The 12861-nt window shown below is 56.3% G+C and overlaps 1 protein-coding gene across 1 annotated transcript in view; it reads right to left on the reverse strand.

Annotated features, from left to right (window-relative positions):
- The window catches only part of ADAMTS7 (ADAM metallopeptidase with thrombospondin type 1 motif 7), a 50649-nt gene that overhangs the window by 19358 nt on the left and 18430 nt on the right, over window positions 1–12861 (reverse strand). The window contains exons 12-18 of the mRNA XM_055717080.1: window positions 10391–10560; window positions 10029–10162; window positions 7919–8039; window positions 7111–7355; window positions 3670–3811; window positions 959–1085; window positions 146–359 (exon numbers count right to left, since the gene is read on the reverse strand). Of these exons, the coding sequence (XP_055573055.1) occupies window positions 146–359; window positions 959–1085; window positions 3670–3811; window positions 7111–7355; window positions 7919–8039; window positions 10029–10162; window positions 10391–10560 (1153 nt within the window). The remainder of the gene's footprint in view (window positions 1–145; window positions 360–958; window positions 1086–3669; window positions 3812–7110; window positions 7356–7918; window positions 8040–10028; window positions 10163–10390; window positions 10561–12861) is intronic.

Consider the following 12861-nt stretch of genomic DNA (forward strand, 5'->3'; position numbering starts at 1 on the left):
TGGTGTTACATGAGCCCACAGAAACACATCCATGAATTTTCCTTGTAAGCACTCTTGGGCAGGCTGAGGATGTCTGGGGGGGAATTTGTCCCCAGCTCCTGCCAGCTTTGCAAGACACCGGGACCTCCCCGATTCTCCTTCTCACCTCAGACCAGTTCCCCACAGCCCACTGGGAGGGACAGGGGATGTCCCGGTGACAGGGCGCGGTGGCATCTGGCTTGGAGAGATGCTGGCAGTCTGCTTGCTGCAAGGCTCTCTGCTCGTCCAGCCCCACGCTCTGGATGCAGAGCACCGTCCTCTTCATCAGCCCCGAGTGGCCGCAGGTGGCCGAGCATTTCTGCCATTCACCGACCCACCACCTGCGGAAATGTGAAAGAGGAAAAAAAGTCTCAGCCGGAGCACGAGCCGGGCTGTCCCGCGCCCTCCACACCGAGCACTGCAGGGTGGTGGGTTTCAGCCACCGCCGAGGGCTGCCCAGGGCCAGCAGATGTACACGAGATGCACACAGGCTTCAGCAGCCCGTAACCATCTGCGGGGCTTGGGGGAATTAGGATCCCAAGTGCGGCTTGTGCTCCAGCCCAAGGTCAGGGTGCCCGGACCGAGGGGCAGGGGTGGGTTCGTGCTCACGTTGTGCTGGGGATGGTTATTTGCACCGAGGCAGAGGGGGGCTCCTGGCCCAGGATGGTGCCCTCCTGTGCAGCTCGTAGTTGGCACACAAACACCACGCTGTGGTGGTCAGGCAGCCACAGGGGTTTGCTCAGACCAGCGCAGGGTCTAGGACCCATTCTCAAGCATGAGGGAGACGAGGGGAGCAAACCCTGGGCTGCAAATAGCTGCACACATCCTGGTGCAATCCGGGCATGGCCGCGAGTGAGGTTCCCCCAGCTCTGCTCGCTCCCTTCGGGCAGTTTGGACGTTAAAGCTTTGCTGAGGAGCAGCGAGGGGAAAGCTGGCAGACCTGGCCGGGCAGGGCTCCTCGCTGCATGTCCTCTGCTGGTCATCAGGGCGGGTGAGCGCATCGCAGTACCTCTCCTCCACAATGCCAGCCAACTTCTCCACGCAGTGCACGATCTGCCGCTGCACCCCTGTGGACACCAGCAAGGGCTTGGCTCGAGATGAAAATCAAAGTGAACCACCGAGCATCCTCTGCCATTAGGTGACAAGAGGCCCTAAGATAAGCTTGAGCTCCCCAAACCGGGGCAAACAAATTAAAACCACTGCTGAAACTGGAAGCTGAGAGCCTGCTGAGGTACTACTGATGCCCTCATGGAGCCCAACAGCACCAGTGCTCCCAGCATACCTGGGTGGGAAAAGCAGAGCTGGACACCTGGCCATCACCCGTGTGATGAGACCTCCAGAGCTCAGCTGGGCTGGAAAATGACTCTGGGTATGCAGCTGCAAAGCAGGGACACCTGGGACTGGATGGATGGATGGATGCAAGCAACACCGGTCCAGCCAGGACACAGGCTCCCCGGCATTACGAGCAGCAGACCCCAGCCAAAGCCCCTCCCTGGGGCTGTCAGGACACAGTGTCTGTCCAGCACAAGGCAACCTCAGCTCCTGCCCAGAGACCAAATCCAGGGATGCTCACGCAGAAAGCTAAAAACAGATAGCAGAGAGAGTTGACAAACCTTGTACTCCCTTAGAAAACACCCACCAAATTACACCTGTTCTGCCAGCGCTTAGGGATGCCAGGAAATACCTAAGGAATAGCGAGGGTTTCCACAGAAGGCAAGGTGAGGACAACCATGTCCAGGACCGTCAGAACCTCGCAAACTCCGTGGGACATCTCCGTGTGCCCTCTCGGTGCTCTGTCTCTGCACCAAGCGGTTCACAGAGACAAGGCAGGTTAAAAGCAGGAATATCTCCACCCTTCTGCTGGCTCCTGCTGATAGATTTCTACAACTCCAGCTTGGTCCTGGTGGCCTCTGGTCACAAGCAATGCAAGGGGCACTGATGGATGAGTTATGCTGGGAGAGCTGCTGAGCAAAAGTCTCTGGAGTAAAACCTTTAGTATCCTTTAGCTTTTATAGTGAGCAGCGAGATGAAGGAGATGCAAAAAAATGCCGTTCCACAAGCTGCCTAATGGGATTTGATAGTGATGCAGCCAGTAGAGGCTTTGCAGAAAACATCCCGCTGCCGGAGAGGCCACTTGGCTGGGGGAAAAGCCTTTCCCCACCTCTAACCTTACAAAAAGCCTCTGCAGCCACAGCACAGGGTGCACTGTGATGTTTGGGGCTGCCAAAACCACGCAGAGGAGCACACGTAGGGCAGGATGGCCAGTGGTGGAGATGCTGCAGCCAACGGTGGGCACACTGTCCTGGCACCACCATCCAGGCACCGGAGTATGTGTGCACATGTGTGTGCATGCATGCTGAGGCTTTCAGGGGGGCTGTGGCCGAAGGGGAACCAGCCGCCAGCAGCACGGCTCTCTTTGGCAGCCTTCTGCCCCAGCCGCAGCTCACAGGTAAATCACCCGGCAAAGCCTCGTGGCCCAGCCTGCAGCATTCATGGGGTGACATTTTAAAGGATGACCTCACTGCTGCCTCGCTGCCTGTTTTTGTCCTCCCTTTTGCAACACATACTTGACCTGTGACTTGGAAGAGCTGTAAATATTAACCACTGCCATCAGCTGAGATTGATAGAACCCTGCTGAAGCTGCTGAGCTGTGCCCTGGCTCTAGCACTTGGGAGCCGATGGGGCCGGCAGGGCTGGAGCCAGCCCCCACAGAAGAGGCTCAGCCTGAGCTCTCCCAAATCGGTGTCACTGCACACTCCATCATCCAGCCCAGGGAGAGGGGCTCAACCCTCCTCCAGCCGATTGCTCGTGGCCAGATGGGATAAGCATCCTCACCTGGCTCCTGCCTGATGTGCCTCTGTATTTCCTTTCCATCCTGGAAGCCAACTACTCAAACCTTGCAAAGGAAAGCTGGTTTTAAACAAAAGCGAGTGCCCTCAGCTCCCGTCCCCCTCAACTCCCCATGCTGCAGGGCCCCTGCAAACCCACAGCGAAGAGCTCTCAGTGTAAATGTATGAAAAATGACCTGCCAGCTCCTGCTGCAAGCAGGAATCCACACCTGTTTCTCAGGAACAGGCAGGAAACCTCTCCTGGCACTCTGAACCACTGAGAAAGTATAAGTGTCCTTGAATTCCCTTTCTTTCCAGTGGCAGCTGCTCTCCAGGAAGCACTCACTGGTCCCAGCCTCCCCCCTTGCAACGTGCCTGAATCGTCCGCCTCCATCAGCTGCCGCAAAAGCTGCCCCAGGATGCCCAGCCCTGGGATGCACTGGGGTGGGAGCAGGGAAAGCATGGGCACCACGCACCCTCCCATGCGCTCTCCATAAAACCCTGGAAACAATCCCCCCTGGAGAGGCCCAGCCAGATGGGAGACTGGCCCTTCAACACTCCCTGGATTTCTCTGAAGCCCTTTTGTCTCCATCCCCCTGTCGCCAAGGAACACCCGGCAGTAACAGGACACCGAGCAAGGAGCAAGTGCTGATAAAGCCTGGGGTCCGGTGGGCGAACACAGCGGGGCTCTGGAGAGCGGTGACCTCAGCAGATGCCACCTCCCCCTCCCCAAGACCTCCTGAAACCAAAGACCTAGGAATTTCTAAGGCATCCCCACGGTACGAGGATGCAAGCCCCGAGGTCCCGCTGGAGCCGCACTCACCAGTGCCGCATGTGGCAGTGCATGTGGTCCAGGAGCCAAAGCGCCAGAGGAATTCTGCCTGCTCGATCTCGTTCTCGCTGTCGGCCGGGCGCTGGATGGTGTACTGGTACCGCACGCCGGGGTTGGTCTCCTGAAACAGCAGCTGTGGGGAGACAAAGGGCCGTCAGGGAGGCTGGCTAGTGCACAGCAGTCGCCGCTGGCCACTGCACCCCAGCAGCTTTGCAGAAGATAACAACCTGCCCAGCACGGCCACAAAGATGCAATTCTCTATCCAGCTCCATACCAGGGCTGCATTACCTGCATCACCTGTACCCCAGCAGCAGCTCACAGCGATTTCAGAAACAGGGTTGGCAAATGGCTGAAGCAGTGTAGGAGCAGAGGAGCTGCCCTCGCTCACAGCATTGCGCTCATGGCAGCGTCAGGTAATAATAAAAAAAATAACAGTGACAACACTGAGAATCACCGGGTTTTATGTGTCCACTGATGAAGAGGCTGGAAAGATTCTCCTGTTAATCCCACTCAGTCCCACTGCTGCATGCATCCCGTCCAAGGACTATCTCAAGGTTCAGCATGATGAAGGGCCCAGGACGGCCAGTTGTCCCCTTCCCTGTCCCCTTCCTGCAGTCGGACCTGGGGCAGGAGGTTTTGCATGTGCCATCGCTGGGCCCAGCCCAGCCCCAGGGTCTGCAGCACGCGGGCAGGAATGACCCTCCGTTGGTCAGGAGCACACTGAGCAACATCTGCCTCCCTCCATCACTCTTCCTAAACTCTTCAGCAAGGGATGGAGTCACGGCTGGAAGGAGGCTCCGACAGCTCCCAGCCCTGTGCACTGGGCTGATGGTGGCTGGCCCAGATGGACGGACACTCAGGTGACAATCAGTGGCAGGGACCTGTCCTTTGGCATGGTGGCAGAAGGAAGGGAAAGGGACAGCAGCATTAGCCCAGCCCTGCAGAAAAGGACTCAAATCTCACCTCTGCCACTTCAGCATCTGCCCTGGGGAAGCACCGCAGCATGTCTTGGCTTGAGATGCTGGCTACCCGTGTCGGTTCCTGTCTGCACTTCCAACCTGCCACCAACGTGCCCCAGATGGCACCAGTATCCCTGTGGGAGCATCCCCCTGGAGTGACACCCCACTCAAGCTGTGGAAGCAGCAGCTGTGGCAAACAGGAGGGAGCCACTGGCAGCAAACACCAGCGATGGCTCATGGCAACATGGGCCTGAAGGAACTTCCTTAATCGCTCCCCGCTTGCAAGGTGTTCCTGCTGCTCTTGACATGCACAAAGCAGCTCCTGCAGTCAACAATCCTGCCCGAAGCACCTCCTGCACCAGCACTTGGCAAAGGCTGGAGTTTAACTTGTTTTTCTTAGCCTAAGCGCTCCCATTATGGCCAAAGCTTTGTTGTTCTTGGAGCTTTGGCAGGAGCAAGGGCATCTTTCCAAAACCTCTTCACGAATATTGAAACTTTTTGCCAAAAGCTTTTAATTGGGTTACAAAATCCCAGAAAGTCATTTGCTGGTGCTGAGCAAGCCAGCATCGCCATCAACAGCAGCACGGGGTGGCAGGCGAGCCCAGCATCCCGCTCACATTTCAGCCTGAGCCTCTGCTGAAAGAAATGCAGCAGGTGAAGGCTTCAGCTGCCCAGTGCGGCCAGGCTTGTGCAAAGGGGCTGATGCTCAGGAAGAGTGCATCGGGCTGAGCGGCGTGTGCCGGGGCAGGGGAGGCTCCTGGGGGTCTGTGGGACATCACCTCCGCAGCCGTCACCGCCTCTGCACCACACTTTGCACCGCAAGGAATTTCAGCCTGGTGCCAGCTGTGCCACCGTCCATGGGACGATTTCCACCGGCTTCTCCAGGAGAAAGCTTGGCCTCACAGGCACGAGGATGTTGGCTGCCAATAGCTTTGCATTAACTGGCAGATCCCTCACTCCTGACCATCCTGATGGCCATTCCCAGGGGAAGGAACTGCAGGGACAGGCGCAGCAGCACAACGGGGACCTGCAGGGCAGGGGCCAGCCCCAAACCCCCCTCACCAAACTGCCTTTCCCCCCCCCACCTCCCCCCCCGAGACAGTTACAGCCCCTGCAAAGCTGTGCAAAACTCATTGAAATATAAAGCCGTGCTGAAAAGTAAATCCCCCAGGCAACTCTTTTCCATGGATACAAGGTGAAAATTAATAGAGTGGGGTCAGTTTGCAAAATAAAGCAATTTCCAGATAAGCCCCAGAGCCGTGGCGGTTGCAGCAGAGCAGGGGATTAGCAACAGTCAAGTTGGGCTCATATTAAAAGCATTTGCAGGATGCACCAGGTGGGCTCGGAGCAGGAGCAGCCCCTGGGCAGCTGCCCACGCTTGGGGAAGCAACTTCTCTTTCAGAAACAGTGAGCAGCATCCCAGCTGCAGGGAAGCAAACGTGTGCTCCCATCGTGGAGGCAAAGACAAGAGACTTTCCTGCTGACCCAGAGGTAAAAGGACCATCAGGCTGAGCAGGTTCACATGGAGATAAATATCCCCTGAAGTCTGTTATCTGCTCCCCCAGCGTCTGCTCTGCTCTGCACAAAGGCTGGAGGCACCGGACGGGAGCAGGAGCTGGGCAGGTGCTCTCTTGCTTGCAACTCTGCCATCCTGGAAACGCACTACTGCGATGCTTGTTTTAACGTATTGCTTTTTCTTGGGTTTATGTGGTTAATTGTAACCTCTCGTGCCCAGACCTGGGCGTGCAGAGCGGCAGGTCCTGGGTGCCCTGCCCTGCGAGCGCAAGGCAGCATCACTCTGTGATGGGGCTTGCCTCCTCAAAGCCTCGGGGCTTTGATGAAAGATAGTGACTTATTCTGGGGAGGGAAGTAGCTTTATGGAAATTCCCACATGCAAAAAGAGTAAAACCTGACATTTCTAGTTGTTTCAGACAAGTTAAAATTATCCTTCTGGATTTTTACCTCCTGCCTCAAGGGCTTTTGCGAGGAAGGGCAGTACCCTGGGCAGCATCACCCGGTTTGGACCATGGAGCACAAATCCCCGGGCCAAGCTCCTTGCCACGGTGCCAGGTGGTGCAGAGGAGGGCGCAGCACTGCCGAGGGGTGCTGGTGGGCCACCCTCTGCCACCACCCATGGCACCACGACAGCTCCCAGCTCCCACTGCCTCCACCAGCGGCTCCAGCCCTGCCAAAAGCACCGCGGGCTCTTCCCCTGCTCTTGATAAGATATGGGAAAGGGCTCCGGAAACGGGCTCTTTCTCCTCATGCTCCCTCTCTCCTGTGTAAATATTTTCAGGAATGCTGCAAAGGGGACGAGGCTCAGCTGGAAGTGGCGTGGGCTGGAAACACTCTCCGGGCCGGCAGTGCTCGCCTGGCTTCTCCCCACGTCGGCTCCCACAGAAACACGCTCGGTGGAGATCCAGTGGCTCTGTCCCCCCCAGCCTCCCCACCGTGCACCCCGACCACCACGGACCTGGATCCACACAGGCTCCACGGTGGGTCCTGGGGAGGTGAGGTTCTCCCAGTTCCCTGTCCTCTTGTAGGTGAAGGTGGTCCCTGCCACCCTGTAGTCCCCATTCCACTGGATGGTCCAGCCGCCATTCAGGAAATACTTCTCCGGGTCCTCGCTCCGCAGCGCCAGAAAATTCCCAGCTTCTGCAACTTCTTCAATCTGGATCTCCCGGGCTCCCACAGGAATAATCCCAATATCGACGTAACCTGGGAATGGAACCAAGTGTTTGTCTTGGGGGAGTCAAAAATGTGACAGAGATGATCTGTGCCCTTGGATGGGAGCTAGCGTCCCTTGGGTGGATGCTAGCGTCCCTTGGGTGGGTGCCAGCATCATGCCAATCCTTACATCCCTGTAAGTCACTGTTCCGCACCAAATCCCGCCTTGCACTGAGCCCAGCTGCATTCCCTGCCAGGAGAGCCTGTCACAGAGGGAGATATATCCCGCGTGGGTGCTGGCAAGGCATTTACCACACTTTCAACATGTCCTTGTCAACACACAAAATCTCCTTAAACCTCTCCAAACTGGCCCCAGCATCCATGGATTTGTTTTCAGGCCTTTAGACACAAAGAACAGTAATGGGATATTTTTCTCCCAGGCAGCAAGGAGTGTGATGCCAACGTAACATCTCCCCATGCTGCCTCTTGGGTCTTATCCCATCAAAATCAACGAGTCGGGATTAAAAACCATCCTGCAAGCAAGCAAGCAGCAGCAGCGAGCCCAGCTCCGTGTGGAACAGGCACCTGATGTTTTGGGAGCAGAGCGCCCTTACCCAGCCCTTCGCTGTCCTCGAAGGTCTTCTTGACGGTGTGGCAGGTGGAGCCGTCCCCGTGGCAGACCCCGCACCGGTCCTCCACTGCGTTGGAGTCGATCTCATAGTCACAGCCCACGTTCTGCAAGGCAGCCCAGTCAGCCGCGCGGCCCCCGCCTCGCCCCGCACCATTGGCCGTGGGAGGAACAAGGGAGAGGAGGACCAGCCTTGGTCCTAAATGGTGGGAAATAAGGACTGTTGGGTGGGAGAGAGGGGCCAGCTGGAGGCTTTTTGGAGGATGGGCAGCGATACAGCCACATCGGCTGCAGCAGGGGTTTCTCTAACAGCCTCACCGTCCTGCTGCCCTGCTCATACGCAGCGAGGATCACAACCCACATCTCGTTTTCTCCTTTTTCTACCCGAGTCCCCAGGCAGCAGAGCCTGTCAGCACACATTATGTTCCAAACCAAGCTGGGAAAGCCCCTCAGTCCTTGGTCCTGCTAGTTCTGTTTCAAAACACTTCCCCAAAACCTTTTTTTATATTCTGCTGAAACCCTTTACATCTTGTGCCAAACTGCTTGACCTACGCAGAGCCAGAGCCTCCCTGTGTTTTTGCACCATAAACACACAGCCAAGCCCCCAGAGGGTCCCGCTGGGGGCTGTGCCAGCTGCGAGCGTCTGTAGCGAGCCGGGTTTGACTCTGGTGTCACAGCCAGCAGCAAGCGCAGAGGTGATGCGGATTCTGTATGCAGCGAGCTCTGGCTAAACGTGCCATCATCTGCCACGAGCTGCTGGCTCGCACCTCGTTCTATGGGCCAAGTAAAAATAACAACCCCTGCGCTCCCTCCAGCCCATGCACTGGCGTGCCGCAGCCTTTGAAATAACCTACAGGCTGTTACAGGAGGAAACGGGACCTTCCCCGAACCTCTGCTGCTGCCGAGCCCCTGCCCGCTGCTGCTGGCAGCACAGAAGTTTCCACAAATGGTTTTTACATAAGAGGCTGCAAGGAAACCAGTTGACTGATTATTTTCCCTCTTTTCTGCTGTTTTTTGTGCTGTCCAAAAAGCCTGCTTTCCAAAAAACCTGTTTTTCCAAAAAGCCTTTTGGAGAGCCTCTCTATCCAACACGGTGGCAGACGCGGCCATGTCCCCTCCCGCCCGTGCGAGCCCCTGGTGACAGGCGGCCATGAGCTTGGCAGCAGCATGGCTTTGGTACATCCCGTGGTGGGAATCTGCCCTGCAGACCACACACAGCTCAGACCGCTACCCATTCCCTAATTCAACCGAAATCCAACGTCCTGCACGTGTGCTTTATTCTATCCTAAACCTTGGGACTGCTTCCCTAGGGAAAAGGAAGGTGTGAATGAAGGGACCGTCTCGCTGCCACCAAAGGCAGCTGGAGGACACAGGGCAAAGCTCAGCAAAGCCTCCCCAGCATCTCCCAGATGATTCACAGCGCTGCCTGCGCCACCTCCACCAGATTCCCGTGCCTCCCACGCTGCCCCAGCCAGCAGCCAGAGCAACGCCGCTGCATGTTGCAGCACGTTTGTAGGGAGCTTCCAAGAAAGAAAAATAATGTCCCAGAAGGACAAATCCCAGTGCTGGGAGAGGCTGCCAAGCCAGGGGAGCCATCTCCATTGCTGCAGGTCAGACCCCCAGCTGCCAGCACTGGATGCACTTGGGATGCAGGGCTGGGCACCCTCTCCATGCACCCTTTCATATCCCCGACCTTATTTGCAAGTGAAACTTCTCTTCCTCTGTTTTCTGGGGTTTCATAGAACCACAGAATGGTCTGGGTTCGAAGGGACCTTAAAGACCATCTCGTTCCAACCCCCTGCCATGGGCAGGGACACGTTCCACTAGCCCAGGTTGCTCCCAGCCCCATCCAGCCTGGCCTTGGTGGTGCTCTGTGAGGCCAGCACAGAGGCTGAGATACGTCTGCACCACACACCTCATGGAAATATGGAAAGCTTCCAAGAAGTGAATGACAAAACAAGCAAGCACAGCCCATCGGTGCATGTGAGAGAGGGGACAGTGTTCACCTAAGGGATGGGTCACGGCACCCGCCTGCATTTCCCTGAGCCCGGGGGTCCTTGGGCTCCCTCCCCAGCGGTACCCGGCACAGGACCCACCTTGCAGATGCCGTTGATGCACATGTCGCGACTGGCGTTCATCTCGTAGCACGGTGTCCCGTCGATGACGGCATCCCGCAGCTTTTCTGCAAAGTATTCGTCCTCTGGCCGGCAGTGCAGCTCGCAGGGGTTAACTGGGGAACCCAACAGGCAGAAACTAAACCCAAGCAGCCTGGGGCCACCTCCAAAAACATAAATTAACCCTGCAAGCCCAGCCATAGTTTTAAAATACGGCATAAACACGCTGCCAGGCGAATATGAAGGTATGAAAAGCAAAATCAAGCCGTTAGCAAGACTCTGTTTCAGGTTTTCCATTGGGGCTGCAGGCAGAAGCCCAGCAGCGGGCTTTGCCCTCGACTCACTGTTGTTGGGCACCGGCGTCCACTTGTAGAGTTTCCCTTTGTAGAGCATGGGGTTGAACTGGCTGCACTGGACCTGGCGGAAGGAGGGCTTGTCGGGGGGACACAGCCTGACGTTGCAAATCCGGAACCGCTTCCGCTCCCCCAGGCAGTACCTGCCCCCGTACTTTGGCCTGTCCGTACATGGGAGGGGAATAAGAAAATCAAAGGATCACAGAAGGGTTTGGGTTGGAAGGGACCTTAAAGATCACGTAGAGTCCCACCCGTGCCAGGGGCAGGGACACCCCCCCCAGCCCAGGCTGCTCCCAGCCCCATCCAGCCTGGCCTTGGGCACTGCCAGGGATGGGGCACCCACAGCCTCTCCGGGCAGCCTGTGCCAGCACCTCGCCGCCCTCACGGGGAAGGATTTCTTCCTAATACCTCATCTAAACCCATCCTCTTTCAGTCTAAAACCATTATCCCTGTCCTACCTAACAGAGACCCACCACACACAAGGGGAAACTCCCCTTCCACTCACAGCTACAGGAGGGTGCGTTTGTACCTGCTGCTGAGGTTTGATCTCAGCATGAATCCACCTGGGCCACCGGGAGCTCTCCCAGTTACAACCCACAGGTCGCTCTGCTGCGATGTTCGTGTAAGGAACCGTGTAAGGCTACGAATCCGACACCCATTCCAGCATGACCCATGCTCCACTGAGCAAGCTTTTGAAATCCGTGGAAACCATAGCCCACGTCCTTCTCAGAGTCCCTCCTGGACCAACTCCCTGCTGCTGCCGTGGCTGCCACGCTGTGCTACGGGACAATGCATGGTGAGACCGTGGGCCAAAGGCAGCTTTTCCTGATGGCTCTCAAGCTGAACCAGCTACATCTTGGGTCTTGCCCCTCCTGACAGCCTCTCCTTAACATTGGAAATATGGCCAATTTTATAGGTCTAGTGTACGACGCTATAAAAGCAATTATTAAAGTTACGTGTCCCTGGCAGTGTTCATGTCTGAAGCCCCCTCACCTCCTGCAGCTGCAGCCGGGCACCCCTCCCCAGGAGGTAAAACATCTCCTCCACCATCCTGGGTACCGCAGCTGATGAGATGCCAGCGCTCCCAAGAGCCAGGTCAGCCAGGTGCCCATTCTGTGGCTGCTCTGGAGGAGCTGCTCTCCATCCTGCCCGGGATGCGCTTCCCGCTCTGCTCCTCTACTGCCCAAGGGAATGGCAAAGCTGCCACTGGGCTTTTTAAAGCAAGAGGGACTTTAAAAGCAACAATATTTTTTTCTCAGATGCCAACAGACTCTCAAAATACTGCCACTGTCTCCTGATGCTTTTTCCTTTGGTCACAGCACTCTCCATGGCCCATGGCCCCATGATCTCATGAAAATTACTTTTCCCCTGATCATCTAAGTTTGGGCACACTTTGCTGAAGAGAATAAAGTTAATTATTATTTTAGGGTTGTGTTTACATACCCTGCCCTGAGGAAATGCCTGCGGGAGGAGGACTGCCCAGCACACACATTTGTTCACTCCATCCAAAAGGCAACGCTGAAGATTTACCTACAGTGGCCAAAGCAAACAACTGCCCAGCGAAATTCTGCTGCTTTTCCAGTGTTTGCTCTCCTGCCCACCCGCAGCTGTGTTTAAAACACTCCATAAACTACAACTGCACTTCTGCCACAAAACTCATGTCAAACACAAATCCAGCTCTTGACCTGGAACTGAGATTACACAGCACTTCTTTAAACAGCTCAATAGCACGTGCTAAAAGCAACACGTCCGTGGAAGAAACTGGGCAGAAAGCACATCTGGGCTCATTAGAGCGTCTGTTCCTGCGGCTTTCAGAGCTCCTCAGGCCATTGAAAAGCGACTGCCACTGGGACATTGCTCACAAAGCCCTTTTCTCTCCCCTCCCAGGGCACTCTGACACCTGGGCAAGCCGGGGGCTTTGGCTGAATACAACGCGACAGCGATTTGGTGACCAAGGGGTCATCCAGGGAGCAGGTGGGTCAGCCCAAGAAACCATGGGATGGACAAGGCTGCGCCTCCATCAGTGCCCAGATGCTTCCAGGAGAGAGGCAGTGCTGGCTGCCGTGGCTGGGCACAGGTCAAAAATCACTCATGGGCAATGGGGTGATAAACAGCAGCAGAATTTTTCAAAATGACTCTGAGTCAGGCTCAAAGAATGCCTGTTTTTCTTTTCTGTCATTAAAAGACACTGGATATGTTTTAAACCTACAAGCGCGGAGTCCTCGCTCTTTGTTTTGAGTCACATGGCAACGTCCCTCTGCCTGCACGGAGTGGGAGCAACTTATATGTGGAAGGAGACAGAGCAAACTCAGCCCCTCCAGAAGCTTCCACCGCCCAGCCGGCTGGATAACCCCGTGAAATGAATCCCAAGTGTTTCAAAAGCACATTGTTGGGACCGGTAACTGCCTAACGGCGCGGTTTGCCGTGCGATGCAGACAGGTGCAGGACCACACTGGCCAGAC

This window comes from Falco cherrug, chromosome 7 (genome assembly GCF_023634085.1).
Source record: "Falco cherrug isolate bFalChe1 chromosome 7, bFalChe1.pri, whole genome shotgun sequence".
In the NCBI taxonomy this organism is placed as follows: Eukaryota; Metazoa; Chordata; class Aves; order Falconiformes; family Falconidae; genus Falco; species Falco cherrug.